This window comes from Indicator indicator, chromosome 3 (assembly GCF_027791375.1).
Source record: "Indicator indicator isolate 239-I01 chromosome 3, UM_Iind_1.1, whole genome shotgun sequence".
In the NCBI taxonomy this organism is placed as follows: domain Eukaryota; kingdom Metazoa; phylum Chordata; class Aves; order Piciformes; family Indicatoridae; genus Indicator; species Indicator indicator.
Window position 1 is genome coordinate 8,132,486 of NC_072012.1, and position 19,132 is coordinate 8,151,617.

The 19,132-nt window shown below is 39.8% G+C and overlaps 1 protein-coding gene across 1 annotated transcript; it reads left to right on the plus strand.

Annotated features, from left to right (window-relative positions):
- SAMM50 (SAMM50 sorting and assembly machinery component) lies at positions 1 to 18,903 on the plus strand. The gene is made up of 15 exons (XM_054399599.1): positions 1 to 30; positions 2,087 to 2,197; positions 3,671 to 3,772; positions 4,610 to 4,697; positions 6,623 to 6,729; positions 8,615 to 8,745; positions 8,948 to 9,035; positions 9,576 to 9,704; positions 10,685 to 10,756; positions 11,800 to 11,886; positions 14,234 to 14,304; positions 15,070 to 15,137; positions 16,702 to 16,848; positions 17,737 to 17,878; positions 18,673 to 18,903. Exons 1-15 carry the CDS (start codon positions 10 to 12, stop codon positions 18,716 to 18,718), a joined length of 1,410 nt encoding a protein of 469 aa, XP_054255574.1. The 5' UTR covers positions 1 to 9; the 3' UTR covers positions 18,719 to 18,903.
- Positions 18,904 to 19,132: the final 229 nt, after the last annotated feature.

A 19,132-nucleotide genomic window follows, 5' to 3' on the forward strand; every position in this document is an offset into this window, starting at 1 on the left:
TTTGCCGTCATGGGCACCGTGCACGCACGGGTAAGCGCCGGGCTGCGGGGCGGCGGGAAAACGGCCCGTCGAAGGGAGGTTCAGAGGCCCCGCCCGGCGCTCCCCGCTGGGCCTCTCCCGAAGGTCGCCGGGGGACCGGTCGGCGACCTTCACGACAAGCGTGGAGAGGGGGTTGAGCGCCGGACGTGCTCCTCGGGCGGGTAGAGTGCCCTTCACCGGGGATAGGACCGAGATCAGCATCGGGCCGCTCTGCCGTGCGGTGCTGTGCCCCGCCTTATTTGAAGGGCTCCGCGCACGCCCGGTCGGTGGCAGTCTGAGGCTACATGCCTAGTGTTGGGCAGCCGGGACGGCGACCCGCGTCTTGCCATGGGCATGCCTGGAGCTCGGCTGGTGGCAGGCGCAGGGGTGGGCGCCTGGGCCAGTCTCAGCTGCCGCTATAATGATCCACCGAAGAGCGCTGCTTTCCCTTCACGGATCTTTACGTCCTCCGTGGTGGCGGTCGAGGTTGACCTTACCGAAAGAGCTAGGTTGCGTAAAGGAAAGCGGAAAAAAACACCCCGCCCCTGCCCAAAGCAAAGAGAAAGTGCCCCAGGGGTGCAGCAGGCGCGGTGAGAAATGGAGGTTTTAGGCTTGCACTTCCCCGATACACAGCAGCGTTGCTGAAAGATGTGCCTCGCATGGCTGAAGCACCTGGAGTGGAATACTTTAGGAAGGCCATGAATTCTCCTTGCTTCAAAAAGAGATTAGGGAAACATCTCTCAGGATAGTCCAGATGATCAGTCGGCTGTTGAGCAGTCCTATGAAAAAGTGCAAGAGCTGTGCGAGATAGCTTATAACAAAGTTAAGCTGTAAGAATATCTGTGTGGTGCTGAAAAGGTCAGTGCTGCTGTTGACTGTAAAGCAGAGAAATCACAGAGCAAACGTTACAGCCATTTGGTGGAATACCGTGTGGGTTTGGATTAAGCTGCTTTCCCCTTAAAGCAGCCATGGGGAGCCTGCAGAGGGGTCCATGAAACTGTGATGTAGATAACTCAAGTATGATTAATGAGTGACTGACTTTCTGGGGGGGCTAAGAATGGTCTGAGTGATTCCACAAGATCCCTGGTAGGATACCTCTTTTCTGTGAGCTGTTGAAAACCAACAGGCTTTTATATAGCATTTAAGTAGCCTGAGGAACAGCTGCAGGGGGCTTTTAAGGCTCCAGAGTATCTAATTACCATGACTAATTTAATTTCTTTTTGTTTTTTTCCCCCTTCTGTGTTATGTGTTCATCTGTAACATAAGCTGATAGACAGTATTGTGCAAATGCAGAGCATTTCATGCTTGCCTGAAAATTACTGGGAGTGAAAGAGGATTCTATCTTTGTTTAACCTGATTCTGATCTCTAACAGCAATATGTTGTTCTAGCAAAACAGCTATCCTTAAATAATGCAGCAAATGCTGTCTATATTAGTGTCCTAAGACTAAAAGTAGATTTACTGAGTTATCCAATCTTGACCTCTGCTTTTGAAGGTAACCCTTTATTCACTCATGCATGAATCTCTTATCTTCTGATAAATCTTATTTTAGGACTCTTTCACATGTAGTATATCTATGCTGTGGTGGAAACCATTTTGATTAAAAAGTTCACTTCTGGTGAGTAGGGACTGGAGTTCTTGAGCATTACTTGGAAGATTACTTTTAGAAGAAATATTAAAATATAAAGGTGTATGTTTATATGTAAAGCAAAGTAACATGCTGAAAACATTTTGGTTTTCTTTTTTTTTTTTTCGTCTTTTAATTGCTCAACATTTACACTTCTCTCCCAAACTAAGTATTGACACCCTGGGATATTTTTAGATTTTGGTGTTTAAGAAGGTAGAATTCATCTTTAACAAAACATGCCTTTTTTTGAGAAAGCATTCAACATGAAAGCTATTTCCATTAAAAAAGTCAGCAAGCAGGAAGGTAACAGATGTGCTGGTGATTCCCCTCAGTTTAGTTCTTTTTGACTTTTTTTCCCTTAGGATCTGATTAGGGCTGTAGTTCATCTCCTTTGCAGAAGTCATGAATAACAAATGCATGTGGTTTTCTTTTATGATTTCAGAGTTTGGAGCCTCTTCCAATGGGTGGGCCAGATTTTGGTGCCTTGGGAGAGGAAGCTGAACTGGTTGAAGTTGAACCTGAGGCCAAGCAGGAAATTCTTGAAAACAAAGATGTAAGTAACTGAACTACATCCTCATTTTTTTCCTTAAGACAAATGTCTTGACATTCTTGCTTGCTTGCTTTTCTTAAGGAAACTTTCTAAACTATGATTTGAGACGTGAAAGAAGTACATTTAATGCTATGAATTTAATCTGATGTTGTCTATTTCCTGTTCTTTTTGCCCTGCCACAAGAGTTGTTATTAAAATTCAACTTTGAGCTAACAGGCCTGTTCCAGATGCTACTTTCCCATCTCTTCTCATAAAAGATTATTGCTTCTGCAGCACTGCTTTTAAGTACAGTTGCTTGGTTTGCTCCTAATCTCCTAGAGTGCACTATTAGCCATGTTAGTGTAAAGTGCCACCAGGTGAATTATATTGTTAACTTCAGCAGAGGATGGTAGCTTTTTTCTTCTTTAGTACATCAGACTATATCTGTCTTGGCCTATGGTATGTTGTGCTGTGCTATAGGAGTGAGATACCATGTGTTATGTTATTAAAACTTTCCTTCCTCTTAGTCTATTCAAAGTCATCCTCGCTAGAAAGCTGGTGACAACATTTTTGTTTAGTTCATTATATATATATTCTGATAAGGTTTTTTCAAGCAATTTGCAGTAATGCCAGGTTGCTCTTGTTCCACTGTTCTGTTATATGGGAATATGTGAAGCATTTGCAGATGTGGGGTTGTGATGCATACTTCTAAAATTATAATACACTGAAAAGATTAGAGAAGTAAGAGAAATGTCATCACTGTAGTCTGTTTGTACCAGTTAACCTGGAGTGTGTTGTGATTTTTAAGACAAAAATATCTCAGATCATTATATAACAAGATTTTAACTTACTTGAATGATTTAAAGAAAACATAAAACATTGCGATGCTAGAGATCTTAATATGCATTTTTAAGTACACTGGTCCAGTGGCAGTGTCTTTTTAAACACCTCTGGAGGTGTTTAAAAGACACAGAGGTATGGTACCGTGGGACACGGCTTAGCACCACACTTGGTAGTTAGGTAATGGTTGGACTTAGTGATCGTAAAGGTCTTTCCCAACCAAAATGATTATATGACTTTACAAATGTTAATAGAGTTTAAATATTCATGGCTTGTAGGTCTGCTTGGTTTTTCTTTCAACTCTTTGCTTATGTGTAGCTCATACAAGAAGTAGGTAAATATGAGTAACCACTTGTTTTGTCTTACACATCCTAATACCTCAGTGTGATTTGTGCAGTAATTTATTTGTCCATACAACAGTTAAAACCTTTCTGCTACAACCAGTCTTGGCTTTGGTGTTAGAGTTCTTTTTTCTTCAGTTTTTATGTTACGAGACCAACTTCCCAAGATTTTAGATAGTGTAGTTTAGCTGTACTTAGCCTCGGAATTTTCAGGGGTTTTCACTTGAACAGCAGTATTTTTTCCTACATTGGTGACTTGGATACCCATTACTAGATGCAAATTCAGTGTTTGTGTTCAAACATTTGTTCTGCTTAGGTGGTGGTTCAGCATGTGCACTTTGATGGACTTGGAAGGACCAAAGATGATATTATCATGTATGAAATTGCTGATGTTTTCAAGGCGAAAAATCTCATTGATGTAAGTACTGTAAGTGAATACCAGACCTACTGGTTAAAAATTCAGGTTACATTTTTTTCTTTTTCCTGCTTTGGGCTAGATCCTTCAGATACGGGACAACTTTACAAGTTTTGTGATGATTCTGATCTTCTGATACAGAAGCCAAACTTAAACATGAAGTCTTGGCAGATACTGTGTTTTTTGATTTGTTCAAAGATGTTTTGAGATGTCAGACTATTCTCAGATATTTTTTCAGCCTTAGTCTTCCCATTTGAGAATTGCTAACTGTGCATGACACTTAAGCAAATTAAGATAAATTATTGGATCTCAGTACATTATAATTTGCCCATCTCCACAGTGTATCAAAGTGTGAGTTTGGCTATATGTCCTTGCACTTCTGGGTTACAATAATTCTGGAATGTGGCTGGCAGTTAGACCTTTAAATTGGTCTAAATTCAAAAAGATTTAGGGTGTTTGGGGCTTTTGCCAAAAGCATGGGCCCTATCCATAGGTAAATAAGTTTTAACTACTGAAACCTATTTGAATAGTTGGTTTGAGTATTGCAAGGAATAGGAAGCAAGCTAACAAAAGGTAGGAACTGAACTGGATAATTTAATTTATTTAATTAATTACATAATCAAGTGTTGAAGTGACTGTGATCTGTTTTGAAGGTGCATGTATGTGTCTTTACACACAAAATCTGTGAATATTTTATGCCTTAACTGCATTTACCTACTTTATCCTAGTTATTTTTTTGGTAAACAGAAAGGCTGAAGTGGACTAGATGAGCTTTGGAGGTCCCTTTCAACTCAAACTATTCTGTGATTCTATGGCTGAGCTACTTCTCTCATCCTCTAGGTGATGAGAAAATCGCATGAAGCTCGTGAAAATTTGCTTCGCCTTGGAATCTTTAGACAGGTAGACGTTCTGATTGATACCTGTCAGGGTAGGTATTGCCTCATTAATCCTCACCTCACAGACACGTGCATATGTATGATTTCAGATGTGCATGTAGCTGTGCTATGTATACAAATGTATGTAGCTGTGTGTGTTAGTGGGTCCAGACACAGACAACAAAGCTGGTAAAGGGTCTGGAGAACAGGTCTTCTGAGGAGCAGCTGAGGGTACTGGGGTTCTTTAATCTGGGAAAAAAGAGGCCAAGGGGAGATCTTGTTCTCTATAGCTCCCTGAAAGGGGGTTAAAGTGAGTTGGGGTCATTCGCCCTAGTAACAAGTGATTGCCCAGGTTGCACCAGGGTAGATTTAGATTTGCTGCTGGAAGAAAATTCTTGACTGAAAGGGATCTCAAACACTGGTGTAGGCTCCCCAGAGAGGTGGTTGAATCCCTGTGCCTGTAGGTGTTTAAGAGAGGCAGAGATATGGTGCTGAGGGGACATGATTTAGCACCAGATATGGTAGAGGTAGGTAATGGTTGAACTCAATGATCTTGAAGGTCTTTTCCAACTCAAATGATTTATAATTCTGTGATTCTTACGCGGAAGATTTGCAAGTGTCCTTAAATAAACTTCATTCTGCCCCTGTACTCAGCACTGGTTAGGCCACACTTTGAGTACTGTGTCCAGTTCTGGGCCCCTCAGTTCAAGAAAGATGTTGCGCTGCTTGAACGTGTCCAGAGAAGGGCAACAAAGCTGGTGAGGGGTCTGGAGCACAAGCCCTGTGAGGAGAAGCTGAGGGAGCTGGGGTTTAGCCTGGAGAAGAGGAGGCTCCGGGGAGACTTTATTGCTGTCTACAACTACCTGAAGAGAGGCTGTAGCCAGGCTGGGGGTTGGTCTCTTCTCCCAGGCAACCAGTGACAGAACAAGAGGACACAGTCTCAAGCTGTGCCAGGGGAGGTTTAGGCTGGATATTAGGAAGAAATTCTTCACAGAGTGATTTGCCATTGGAATGGGCTGCCCAGGGAGGTGGTGGAGTCACTGTCCCTGGAAGTGTTTAAAGTAAGACTGGATGAGGCACTTAGTGCCATGGTTTAGTTGGTTAGATGATGTTGGGTGATAGGGTGGACTATCTTAAAGGTCTTTTCCAACCTGGTTAATTCTGTGATTTTGTGATATACTTGAAAAAAATGAGTGAATTTCCACTACTAAAATAATTACAGTACATATCTCTTAAAGTTTTAGAGGGACACTTGAGAAAAAGCTTAAAAGCGCCTCCTGTATTTCCATGTATTACACATCACATAACTGATACTATATCATCAGAAACTTAACTATTAAGGAAAGACTAGTAATTGTATCAGTGCTTCTGGTTAAAAATTGGCTTATGTTGTATATGGGCCAGATGGATGTGTGTAGGTTTCATAGTAAGGCTCACTTGATGTTCCTGAGCTGGTGATTGCTGTTTTCTTCAGCATACAAAAGTTTTTACTGAGAAGGAAATGCAATGTAGTCCCACAAGTGATGGAATGCTGTGCCATTTCCTGCAAGCAGATTTAGGTACCTTTGACAGCTGTGTTTTGCAACAGCTGCTGTAGCCAGAGTCCTGAGGAAAGTGGTCATGTTCAGCAGTGACCCTTTGAGAGCTCGGCCATAGTGACAGTGTTCTTCTTGCCATGTCTGGACCACTGTAATTTCTGTTTATTGTGAGGTAGGATTTGTGTACATCTTTAGTGGGTAGGTAACAAGCAAATGTCACTATTTCATAATGAATGTGTTGATGATTAAGGCCAGTCATACTATGATTGAACCACATTGTGCGCTATTACCCAAATGGTGTCTCTTTCCCAAGCCATTTTGCTTTGTGATGTGGACTTTGATGCTAATTAAAATCAACTGGTTTTGAAATAATTAATCTTCTGTTTGTGGGGTTTTTATATAGGTCTTTAGAGCTAACATATGTTTGTTTGTTTGTGTAGGAGATGATGCCCTTCCAAATGGTTTAGACGTAACCTTTGAAGTAACAGAATTGAGAAGACTAACTGGAAGCTATAACACTATGGTTGGCAACAATGAAGGCAGCATGGTATGGGTTATTTCAAATCATTGTTTGTTTTGATATTCCTCTTTCACATTTCAAACCTAGCAAGGAATTTGACCCAAGGCAAATTATTTTCTTGGTCCAGCTTTACTAAGGTTTTGCAAGACCTTTGACTCAGGCTTTCATTCAGCAAAGTCTGTTTTGAGCTAGAGAAATATACTATAGCTTCCAACTCAGTGTGTTATTTTTTTAAGTATTAAAATGAACTTAAATTATTTCTTTGCAATATTTACGACACTGTCTGCTGAGGAGACTAGTAAGCGGTTGGGCATTTCATTTCTGTGAGATGTATTTGCAAGTGTTTTCTTCTCAGTCAAAATGCTTTATATGTGATGGAGAAACTGTTCTTGATTTTCACTATTTTGGCCCAGTTGTTCTGTGCTGTAAAATGCAAGGTTTTCTAGACCAAGCTGTGTAACTTCTATTTGTTTCAATTAAGGATGCATCAGATAAAAATATTGTGTGAAAAATATTTACCACTTGACACCAAAAATAACAACCATGCTCTTGTTCTTTTAGTGTCCTTTTAACAGAAGTGCTGGTATAAGTAAATCATGTTCAGGTGCTCGTTCCTGCACCTCTTCTCCTTTCTCATGTGCCCAGTGCAGCTATGCCTGGGGCTGGTAGATAAGCCAGATCAAGGGACTCATCCTTTTCTACTTAGGGGTATTTTTAACCTGGATAAGATACTGCATGACTCTGGTGATGGTGTTTTACAAGTGCAGGGAGAAGAGGATCTCAGTCCGTTGACAGCTGCATAGGCAGCTCTGCTGCTGAGAGCAGTGTCTAGGGTGTTGTGGCCTGAATGAAACCAGTGGGGAATCCGCTTGCTGGTTGTAGTGCCTTCAAAAACTCTGAAAGCTACTTGGGTTTCTCTTGTTGTACTCTTCTATTTGGTTTTAATTTGTTACAGAGAAGTAAAACATGTGAATGATCCAAAAGTATGACTTATACATGCTGGTATTGGCAACAGAAACTGTTTCCTTAAGTGTTGGATAGATTTGACATTTATTGTAATCCCTTAAATTTACGTGAAGCCTATAGGTCTAATATTTTATGCTATTCTTTCTGGTTAGTTGGATAATTGCATAGTAGCTGTTATCTCAAAGTTCAGGTGACTGATGTGCTTCCAACAGGTGTTAGACAAAGGCAATCAGGATTTGGTAGCTTTTTAAAATAGAACACACAACAGTAGAACAATCCTGGTAGTGGCTTGCTTGAAGGAAACCTCCTTCATCCTTTCTGCGGAAGGGCCAAGAGCTGCCAAAGCGGTACAAGGAATTTGTGTCAAAGCTGGCAAAAGCATTTAACTAGTTTCTAGACAGTTGCGATGATTTGTTGTACTGCCAACAGCACTGATTGTGAAAGTATCTTCCTACTCAAAACTAACATAGGGAGGTAGCTCGGGATTGTTAATTTTCCCTTGGCTTATTGCAGTGGTTTTGATGAACCCTGCCTGACAGGTAGTTTTCCTGATGATCAGCTGGAAAGTACGCAGTTGCAGAGCAGCTGCTGATTGCTGCTTATTATGCCAAAGACTTATTCCGTGGAATTTGAGACTGGCTGGGAGATTTGGCTTGAAATAATAGCAATACTGATGATACAGTGAGAATGCAGATTTAGTCAGCAGCTACTGGACAGCAGTAAACATTGAATGATTAACTGTAACTTGTGCTATTGTGATGGTCTTTGCTGGCAGTACAAAGAGATTGGCTTTTAAAATCACATTCAGTTACAGCTATTTTTAATGTCTTCTTTTCTCATGGTAGATATGCTTGTCTTCAGCATATGATTAAGCTGCAAAGCAGCAAACTATATAAAATATTGTTAAGTTTATTGCTTGTCTGTTTGTTTAATTTATCTTCTGTAGGTACTTGGGCTTAAATTCCCAAATCTCTTTGGGCGTGCAGAAAAGGTAACCTTCCAGTTTTCCTACGGAACAAAGGAAACTTCCTACGGCCTGTCATTCTTCAAACCACAGCCTGGAAAGTTTGAAAGAAAGTAGGGCTTGCCTTTTTGAGTACTTCTTACTTCAATGAAGCAATATAAAACAATTAATAAGATCTTCCATGGAGAATTATTTTTATTCCTTTGATAGTCTGTTAATGTAGGAGAGCTGGTCTCTGACATTTTGTGTGATAATTTAAATCTCCACCCACTTAAATAGTTTCACTTCAAACCTACCACTAATGCTGTGTTTCAGTTTTTCAGTTAACCTCTATAAAGTAACTGGGCAGTTTCCTTGGAGCTCTCTTCGTGAAACTGATAGAGGAATTTCCACAGAATTTAATGTAAGTGTAGCAGAAGCTTCATTTATATTTCATACAGATCACATCTGGCTTTTGCAAATATTTGGTTTGCTATTTTTGGTTGAAACACTTGTTCACAGGGATAACTTGTTCTCATTTGAAAGAAGTCAACAATTTTTAAATGGCAAAGATAATACACCTTAGTCTTTTTGTTAGAATTCAGTCTTATTTTGGCCATATAAAAATATCAATCTGGTTTTTATCCACATTTTTAACATTTTATGGTATCATATCAGGGAAGCAACTGGTTATCTACTCACTGTATCAGTTCACTTGAAGATGTTTTTTCATTTGGGTTGGGTTAAGCAGTGTGCACCTGTTTGAAGAAACTCTCTTGGCCGTAGCAGAATTAGCATTACTCTAAACTGAAGAAGGGCTTCTATAAGATCCAAGAAGTTTGGAAATAAAAAGCATAGACTTGTGTATAAATGAACTTTGGAGAGAAGGATTTTTCAGGGAAATGTTTATTTTGGTTTTGTAGTAATTTTTTTTTTCATGTCTTACTCAATTCTTTATTTGTAGTTTCCAATCTGGAAGACCAATCACACACTGAAGTGGGAGGGTGTGTGGAGAGAGCTTGGCTGCCTTGCTAGAACAGCATCTTTTTCTGTTCGAGAAGAAAGTGGACACTCTCTTAAATCTTCTCTCTCTGTAAGGCTTTTTTCCTCATCATTTTTTAAAGCACATTATTTTGAGTCATTTCATACTTAAAAATGATAGTTTTTGTCTTATTAGGTAGTGAGCTTTACTTCAGACATCTTTCACTGTTTGTCATTCACACAGTCATCCGGGTGGTCCAGCTAGAAAACATTTTCCTAGTTGACTGTTGCATTTTGACTGTTGCTTGGGCTGATGTGTTCTTTCTGCAGAGCCTCCCTCCATGTCATCTGCTATCTCTTTTTCCAGAACTGTTTTGTAGTCAAGACAAGATCAGCAGATTTTTCTCATCCTACAGTCATAGGATTAAAGGATGTCAGGAGTTGGAAAGCGACCTCTGGAGATCATAAAGTCCAACCCCCCTGCCAGAGCAGGACCATAGAATCTAGCACAGGTTGCACAGGAATGCATCCAGATGGGTCTTGAAAGTCTCCAGAGAAGGGGACTCCACAATCTCTCTGGGGAGCCTGTTCCAGTGCTCTGTCACCCTCACAGTGAAAAGGTTCCTCCTCATGTTGAGGTGGAACCTCCTGTGCTGTAGTTTGTATTCATTGCCCCTTGTCCTATCACAGGGTGCAACAGAGAAGAGCCTGTCCCCTCCCTCTTGACACCCAGCCCTCAGATATTTATAAATACCGCTGTCCCCTTTCCAAATACTTTTTTTCCCATACCAGCTTTTGGCCACTTGCCATCTTTAACTACTAGATAACAAATTGTAGAAGATTTTATTTGTGGGTTACTGTGATTTCTTGTGTGTACCATGGCCAAAAGGCCACGTGTGTGTATGTGGCTTTTAAAGTCAGAACTACATTAGTCTGTAGGTACGTTACTCCTAGATCCATGGAGCTACAGCAGCCTTAGCTGGAGCTATGGCTCTCTTCCACTGCATACAGAGTTTTGGCAGGAAAATATGTATCTCTCTCTTGTATTCAGCAGATACAAGAACCTAACCATAATCGTTTGATTCTTTTCAGCATGCTATGGTTATTGATTCCCGGAACTCTTCGATTTTGCCAAAACGAGGTGCTTTGCTAAAAATTAATCAGGTATTATTAAACCACCTTACACTATTATTGGATTTTATATCAAAGTGTGTTTGAGCAAGGCTTTACTTATCCCATTGATGTGTGTGTTTAAACATGACTGAAGTTAGAATTTCATTTGAAATTAACTAGGAGACAGTGATGTTCAGTGTTTACTTTTTAAAAGGCACACAGTGTAAAGACAAAATCATTACACCTTTTTTATGGTGGCAGATTTTCATTTGTATACCATTGGTCAAACAGCAGAGCCATTTTATCTCACCATAAGCATGAAATTATTTGTTAGCTGAGTTATGTTATCCCTGATGTAATTACCCTTTATAGTAGGTATTAGTCCTTGCTTTCTAACACTGCAAGGTGAGACTACCAGGCTGTGGTACTCTTGCTAGCTTAAGAAGTTTGTCAGTCTTAAAAATTAAAGAGTAGGTAAAAGTAACTGCCAAGAGCATACACATTATTATGGTACAGAAAAGGGCTTTCACTCCTATTGCTTACAGAGCTTTGAGAAAAGCTGGCTTTTTGCTCTAGGAGTTAATACTTTAGAAGTATTCTCTTCTTCAGTGCTTTAGAAGCAGAGTGCTTTGGGATGTCATTGGAACTAGAAGTGTCAGTGTTCCTGTAAGCAGCAGTGAACTATTCTGTTTCTGAGTGAGAAAGGTGGTTATAATTCAGAGTTATTTTTGACCAGCACTGGTGTAATGCAACTGGCTGGCTGGTTCTTCAGCCCTGATTTAGTATGTGTGAAATCTTCTCAGGTGTAGGTAAATACAGTAAGAGATCTCATTTTAGCTGCTGGGTTTACCAGCTCCATTCTACTAATTGCTTAGAAAGCAATACCTTGGTTTAATACATGGGAGAGAAAAATGCAGCTCATTGTTCTGAGGGTCATGCATGGTTTCTCCATTGGTTTCAAATTCAGTTGTCTCTCCATTCCATCTCATCTGTATTTCTTGTACAGAAACTCTGCTCATGCAGACATGAGGAACTTTTAGAGGGAAGAAACATGTAATACACATTAAAACTTCCATAAACTTATGTCTTTGCAGGAGTTGGCTGGCTATACAGGTGGAGATGTGAGCTTTCTGAAAGAGGATTTTGAGTTTCAGCTGAATAAGCAACTGCTCTGGGATTCGGTAAAGTTTTGAAAGATATTTTACTGATTGTTCTGAGTTAACAAGTGAGGTTATCTGAGCTGTGTCTTTAGGGTTTTTTTCACTTAGAAAAGGGTTATGGAAGTGGAATATAGATGGTGTAGATACCTTGATTTGGTTTTTTGAAAGTGAAATGCTCTTTAATTTTAACCTGACATTCTTGCCATGTACAGTCACCTGAAGTGGGCATTTTGGAAAGAGCTACTTGTTTGATAGTTAATCATATGAACTATTTTCCTTTCAGAAGCAATGCTGGGCATGTTTGTTCTTTGTGATCTTTCTTAAAAGGGTGATTTTTATTTTTATCTCAGTAACTTATTCCAGTCTTTGTTCCATCTCTTCCATGTGGTTATAAATATTCTGACTAATTTAGGTTTAGTTTTCATTTGCCATTGTAAATTATGAACATATAACCACTAATTTTGATACCACAGCATGTAATTATTTTTTCTGTGTAGAATTACTGGGGAAGAATGAGAAGACTGCAGGCTTAGCACTGTAGTGAAGCCACTGCAACGTTTTCTGCATACTGAACAATTTAAGTTCCAGTAAGAAAGACACATGGTATCATGAGAACTTTCTGTGAGATCTCAGTCTGCCAGCCTGTTGGCAGAACACATCATGGATTTTATGGTGTGGTCTCTGTTGGTATTTTAGTTTGGAGTCACTGTGTGGTTTTGAAACAAATTCCTGTAGCATCATCTCTTAAAGTTCTGGTTTGGTTGGCAGAGCAGTTCTTGTGCATACCAACTAAGATGGCCTTCAGAGAATGTAACACGGGGTAACTCCAGTCCAAATTAATGTTTAATGAAGTTCAGCTTCTTACAAGAACATAGAGATACTAAGTTTCAGGCAGCTTTAACAGGATAGGCCTAGTATTAAGTGGAAATAGTTTTTCTACAAGAATTTTGATATATCTTAGAAATATGCTGTCTGTATTTAGGAAGAAGTTCTTTGCCACATGGAGATGTGCAGTAAGTTCTTGTCTCCTAGCTGGAGAATTGGTCTCATAGCTGAAAGGACAACTTCACTGTGGTGATTTATAAATCAGAAGTTATAAAACTTTGCATCCCAATATACTAAAAAAAAAAAATCATTTAACCAAAACAAAAAAAAAAAAAGAGATGATCCACTTCTTGACAGCTTTTTAAGAAGTACTAAAATAATGGAGAAATGTTAGGATACTGGAAGAATGTTAGCATTACACCACCAGTACAACTTCTGTAGATACTTCTGTAGATACTCCTGAAATGGGGCTGTGTGACTGCTGCTTCATACTTTTCACTTGGAGGTTACTCGCTGCAATTAAGCTGTGAAATGAAGCTAACACAGAAGGGTATTTAAAAGATGTTTGCTATAACCATTTGTATTATATCATATTTGCACTTTTTGTGTGGTGGAAGAAGAGGCATTGCCTGATGAGTACACTTCATATTGCATCATTCTGCTGACCTTCAGCAGAGAAAGGCAGTGTGTTTTCCTGTGAAGTAATTTAATGGCTTCATGGCTATGCAAAGAGGACTTTGCTCTATCCGGTGACTGCTTGTCTGCCACCACTGTGAGTGAAAGTGAAGCCTATCTCATCACATGGTGTGCATCATTTTGTGGCACTTACTGTTGATGAGCATGGGCTTGTGTACAACTGGCTTTTGCAGTTGCAGTGTGTTGTGCAACCAGAAAAGTGTGTACTGCCTGATGAGGTCACATCTGATAATGGCAGGGGAGGCTTCTGGGGACTCTTAGAAGGTAGCAAGAGTATGCTGTAAAAATTAAAGACATCATTCATGCCTTTACCCTTGATATTGACAACAGATCTCACTGTCTGGCAGTAGCACTTTCTACTTGGTACAAAGGCAGCAAGCAAATGATTGAAGGTGTTTGTTACAGTGCTTTGACTCCTAAGAATTACTGTGTAGGTAAGCAGCAAAGCCGTATGTGTGTGTCAATATAGTGAGTTGAAGAAGGTGGCTAATTTACAGACAAGTAATAATTGTACGTTTTTGGTAGCAATTTCTTGGACTTAGCCTCCTGTGGGTTTAATTGCCAGGAGTAATTTATGCCAGCAGTTGTCTTATTTCAAGACTTAAAACTTCCTAATAGGAGCTAGGTGAGCGTAACACTGCGTAAAAGAAAGAGGGCAGCAGTGGTCAAGAGTTTCCTGAAAATACCTGGTACTGATGGTGTGAGACACACACATGGATCAGCTGTAGTTTTCTTCTAGGTGCATGGGAGCTCTGCCTGTTACTGAGCCACAAAATTTTCCTAATGCTAATTTTAGCAAAATTAAGTAATGTGTATTCATAAACAACTTCTCTTTTTTTCCCCAAAGGTTTTCTCAGCATCGCTTTGGGGTGGAATACTAGTGCCTATTGGAGACAAGCCATCCAGTATAGCTGACAGGCAAGTTTTTCTAAATGATTCTCAAATGTTTTCCGTCAACCCAGAAAATACATAAAGAAAACTCTACATTAGAAGAGAAGGAGCAGTAGCAGTTCTGGTCTTGAGGAGAACAGAGTATTTCTGGTTAGCTTTAACTGCATGTAGTAGTCAAAGCCATGCTTTCTGGTTTTGATTTTCATACTGGGGTAGTATAAATCTAGAATTAGCGGTGTAGTAGCTCTGCTAGCCAAAATTTATGGTTGAAAAATGGATTTTACCATCTGCAAAATTTTGTATCAGGCATAGATAATGCTGTAGGTGCTTCTAGAAGTAAAGCCATGTTGTAACTAGGTTGACTTTTTAGACAGTTTTACCCTCTAACACCTATGTTTAAAGATCATTAGCAGAAACTATTTAGACTTAGATTTATTTGCAATAAATACTAAGTGTGAATTTCAAATTACAACAAACAGAGTCAGACAGTATTCTGATTCTTTAGTGCTGGAGATTCTTCTACTTTGATATCTGTAAGTGAAGTAAGACTGATTTAATACTTCCATTTTATTCTTATTGGCCAAATACATCAAGATTTAGATGTAGATGTAATTTCTTTTACTACCTTATACTAGTTGAACTTGCACCTTGTTCTTGTACTACTAATTCTTTTCTAAATCTATTACAAAGCTACCTGTAGCTCTGAAAAACATTGTTACAAGTATGGCTAGATGTTTTCAAATATGTCTGTCCAAGAGAAGCATTAAATTAAATTTGACTGTATTCAACTAGGTTTTACCTTGGTGGACCAACAAGCGTGCGTGGATTCAGTATGTACAGCATCGGGCCCCAGAGTGAAGGTAGGAAGCTTTTCAACAAGGCCAAGTGCAGGGTACTGCACTTTGGCCACAATAACCCCAGGCAGTGCTACAGACTGGGGAACGAATGGCTGGAGAGCAGCCTGGCTGAGAGAGACCTGGGAGTGCTGGGTGACAGCAGCTGAACATGAGTCAGCAGTGTGCCCAGGTGGCACAAAAGGCCAGTGGCATCTTGGCCTGTATCAGGTATAGTGTGGCCAGCAGGATCAGGGATGTAATTGTGCCCCTGTGCTCAGCACTGGTGAGGCCTCACCTTGAGTGCTGTGTGCAGCTCTGGGCCCCTCACTTCAGGAAGGATATTGAGGTGCTGGAGCAGGTCCAGAGGAGAGCGACGAGACAGGTGAGGGGGCTGGAGGGAAAGTTGTGTGAGGAAAGGCTGAGGGAGCTGGGGGTGTTCAGCCTGGAGAAGAGGAGACTTAGAGGGGACCTCATCACTCTCTACAACTACCTAAAAGGAAGTTGTAGTCAGGTGGGGGGCAGGCCCTTCTCCCAGGTAACCAGTGACAGGACAGGAGGGCATGGTATGAAGCTGTGCCAGGGGAGGTTTAGGTTAGGTGTTAGGAAGCACTTCCTCACAGCAAAGCTGATTAGGCACTGGAATAGACTGCCCAGGGAGGTGGTGGAGTTGCTGTCACTGGAAGTCTTTAAGAAAAGCTTGGATGTGGCACTTGGTGGCATGGTTTAGCTGATGTCATGGTGTTAGGTCTCAGGCTGGACTTGATGATCTCAGAGGTCTTTTCCAGCTTCAGTAATTCTGTGATTCTGTAAATCCCATCCCTCTGACAATACTGTAAATATTCATGTGTAACAGAGTCAGTCTCTCCTTAAACTTTATGTAGCTTAAAAATAATTGCACTTATTCTGCATTTTGAATCGGAGAAAACATAGGTCTTTGATCTGTCTTTGTGTATTAGTTCAGAGTGGAATACAGCCCAGCAGTTCTTAGTTAAGCCATAAGATCAGTTTATAAACCAAGCCCATGTTCAGAATTGCATACTTCCTGTATGTCACTTTAATTAGTAAGCAACCTTCCAGATGAAAAAAGTTCCCAAAAGCTGGTCATAGCAGCAATCACATTAAATCTGTTTGATACAGCATATGTTCAGGTAATCTGATCAACAAAGGTGTTTTGAAAACCAAGAGCTTCCTTAGTTCTGTTCTTTGCTCTGCTGCTGACTTGCCATTATCAATAGATTCAGTATGTTTTAACACTAATTGTTCAATTGTATTGATTTCCCATTTTTAAAACTAAGGCAAGTATTTCAGAGGTGTTGAGAAGGTAGTCTCTAAATCACAAGTAGGTGTTTGCCTCAGGCTGTTCTGGTGAGGGAATGAAATAAAAGGGCACTTCTCTTGGAAGGTTTAGAGAATTGTCTAAGTGCTACAGCTGCTGAGGTTGGAGAATGCTAGAAGCAAATGGCTAGAGTTGTAAAGGGTAGAAATGCAATGTAAAATAACTTCAGGATGTGTTCTTGTGCTTTAAACAACTGGTTCTTTTAATATATTCCACAGTAAATGCTTTTATTCCAACATTTTATCTCAACAGGTGATTATTTGGGAGGAGAAGCCTACTGGGCTGGTGGCTTGCATCTATATACCCCTCTCCCTTTCCGGCCAGGCCAGGGAGGGTTTGGAGACCTTTTCCGAACACATTTTTTCCTTAATGCTGGAAACCTCTGCAATCTTAACTATGGTAAGGCTCAGTAGAACTGCATGCAACAAAACCTCTGCTTCTCTCTATATATAAAATCAAAAAGGAGAATTGTTCTATGTCTTTACTCAGAAGCACTTTGTTTACTTTCATGTATTTTGTTTTCTGTCAAAAAGCTGCTGCTATTAACTTGGGTATTTGGCAGATTGCAAGTCATTTGTTTTTTTTCAGCTCTCCATAAATCTAGCACAACTTGTAGGAAAGAGAGCTTGTGAATCGGTGATGTTCACAGTCCAGTCTGGTACTTAACATCTCTTATCTTACACCATTGTGAAAGGAGATTGGAAGATGATCTTTTAGTGAGATTCTGACATTACTAGGATGAACTGAATGAAGAATGGTGGCATTACAGTGTGGATGAGTGTGTGGTAGCTGATGTGGCTGGTTTTTTTTTTTTTTTTTTGTTTTTTTTTTCCATTCCAAACTTCTTTGAGTGTGCTTGTGTATGACTTTCCAATATAATTTCAATCACATTTGGGACATACTGATAATTTTTTGTCTGCCTCGCTTGGTGGAAGAGAGCTGGCCTCTGTATAGGAGTGAGGCACTTTATGCACAATTGAAAAGTAGATTAATCAACTAAAACTATTAGAGACCCACTAAAGATATTTAAGTCTTTAATATCCATTTCCGGATTCATGCAAATAGGTACCCTATAGTAAGAAATGAAGATTGGCCAGCAATCCAGCTAAAATTATTGTGGTTTGAGTCCAAGGTACGTGGCATTTATGGGAGTTGTAGGCAGTAAATAAATTATGAATCTACAGGATGTGCTCCTAAGAACTGTATTCTAGCTCTGAAAATCCAGTTAGCCTTTGACCACCCTTACAGTCTGCTTTGAGTCTTCATCTCCTGCTCTTTTGCTTTCAGGTGATGGTCCCAGAGCTCACCTGCAGAAACTGGCAGAGTATATTCGATGGTCTTACGGTGCTGGAATCGTGCTCCGACTTGGAAACATTGCCAGATTAGAACTTAACTACTGTTTCCCCCTGGGAGTACAGTCTGGTGACAGGTTTGTGTCTTACAGACATTTCTTTAGTAGTAACTGGTTTTAAAGATTACTGCACTTCTATCTGGTTTTGCCGGAGAGAATTGCTGCCTTTAAACTGGCATAGAATCAACAAAATGAAGAGATTTTTTTAGCACTTGGTGCTCTTCCTTCAGCTTGCTTCATTTGTGATGCTTTCACAGTAGTTCTTGGTTTAAGAATTTCCTTCTCAAGTTTCAAAGTTCGTTGAACTCAAGATCAGTTGTGGAAATGTATGAATAGCTGTGTAGCAAGTTTAATTTCTGCAGGGCAAATGAGCCCTCAAACAGCTTATGGGATTTTGCTTAAGTCTTCCCAAAACAAGTGATTAGATTAATGCTGAGTTCAGTGTCTTTGCTTGAAAAATGAAAACAAGTTTAACTATAGATAAATTAATTTGTTAGCAACCAATTATCTTACATCAAGCAAATACTGGAGTACACAACAAAGCTTCAGTGGACATGTTCTTGCCTGTGAGTATTGTGTGAGATATTCTGTATTTTGCACAGGAGGTGGATTGTGTTTCTACTTGTCATTCATGGGAAATGTGAATGAATAATAGCAATTGGAAAATTAAGGGCTTTAGTTTGCAAATGTAAATTCTCCCTGTGGCTGACAGATTGGCAAAGCATTTATTTAACAAAAAGCTTTGTCAACTAAAATTTTAATTGTAACTTTTCAAAGCCTGAAAACCTTGGCAATCTGGAGCTAGGGAGAATTTATTTTAATTTAACCAGTACCTTATGTATCCCTTACAATGTTTATTTGTTTCTTTTCAGGATATGTGATGGTGTTCAATTTGGAGCAGGAATTAGATTTCTATAATTCACAAACATTTTACATCAGTATATGAAATTGTGCTCTGTAATTGAAATCAAGACTATAAAATAGCTTGATGTGGTCTAACTTTTTCCTTGAACTATGGATACACATTGGAGTGATTTACCCTTCAGACTCTACCAGAAACTACATTAAAGAATTATGCTGTAAAGGTTCATTGTACTCTGATTCCTGTCAAAGATGGAAGAGTGTTTGTGGGATTTGAGTTTCTCTTAACTTACAGCTTTTAGTTATTATTTGTTACTTAAAATAGTAGGGATTTGTGTCAAAAATTGGCTTTTGGATACAATTCACATGATTATAGTTCTCATTGGCCTGCATAGCCTTCACTCTTCCAACCACAAGTCTCACAGGTATTGGGGTGACCAAGTGTGAGTCTGACTGGAGTGGAAATTATAT

What these genes read in the sequence shown, in the direction of transcription:
- SAMM50 (XM_054399599.1), top strand. Translation starts at nt 10, where the DNA reads ATGGGCACCGTGCACGCACGG. An exon ending in AGGCGAAAAATCTCATTGAT is followed by an intron (nt 3,773 to 4,609) that starts GTAAGTACTGTA and finishes CTCATCCTCTAG; the next exon opens with GTGATGAGAAAATCGCATGA. An exon ending in CTCTTAAATCTTCTCTCTCT is followed by an intron (nt 9,705 to 10,684) that starts GTAAGGCTTTTT and finishes GATTCTTTTCAG; the next exon opens with CATGCTATGGTTATTGATTC.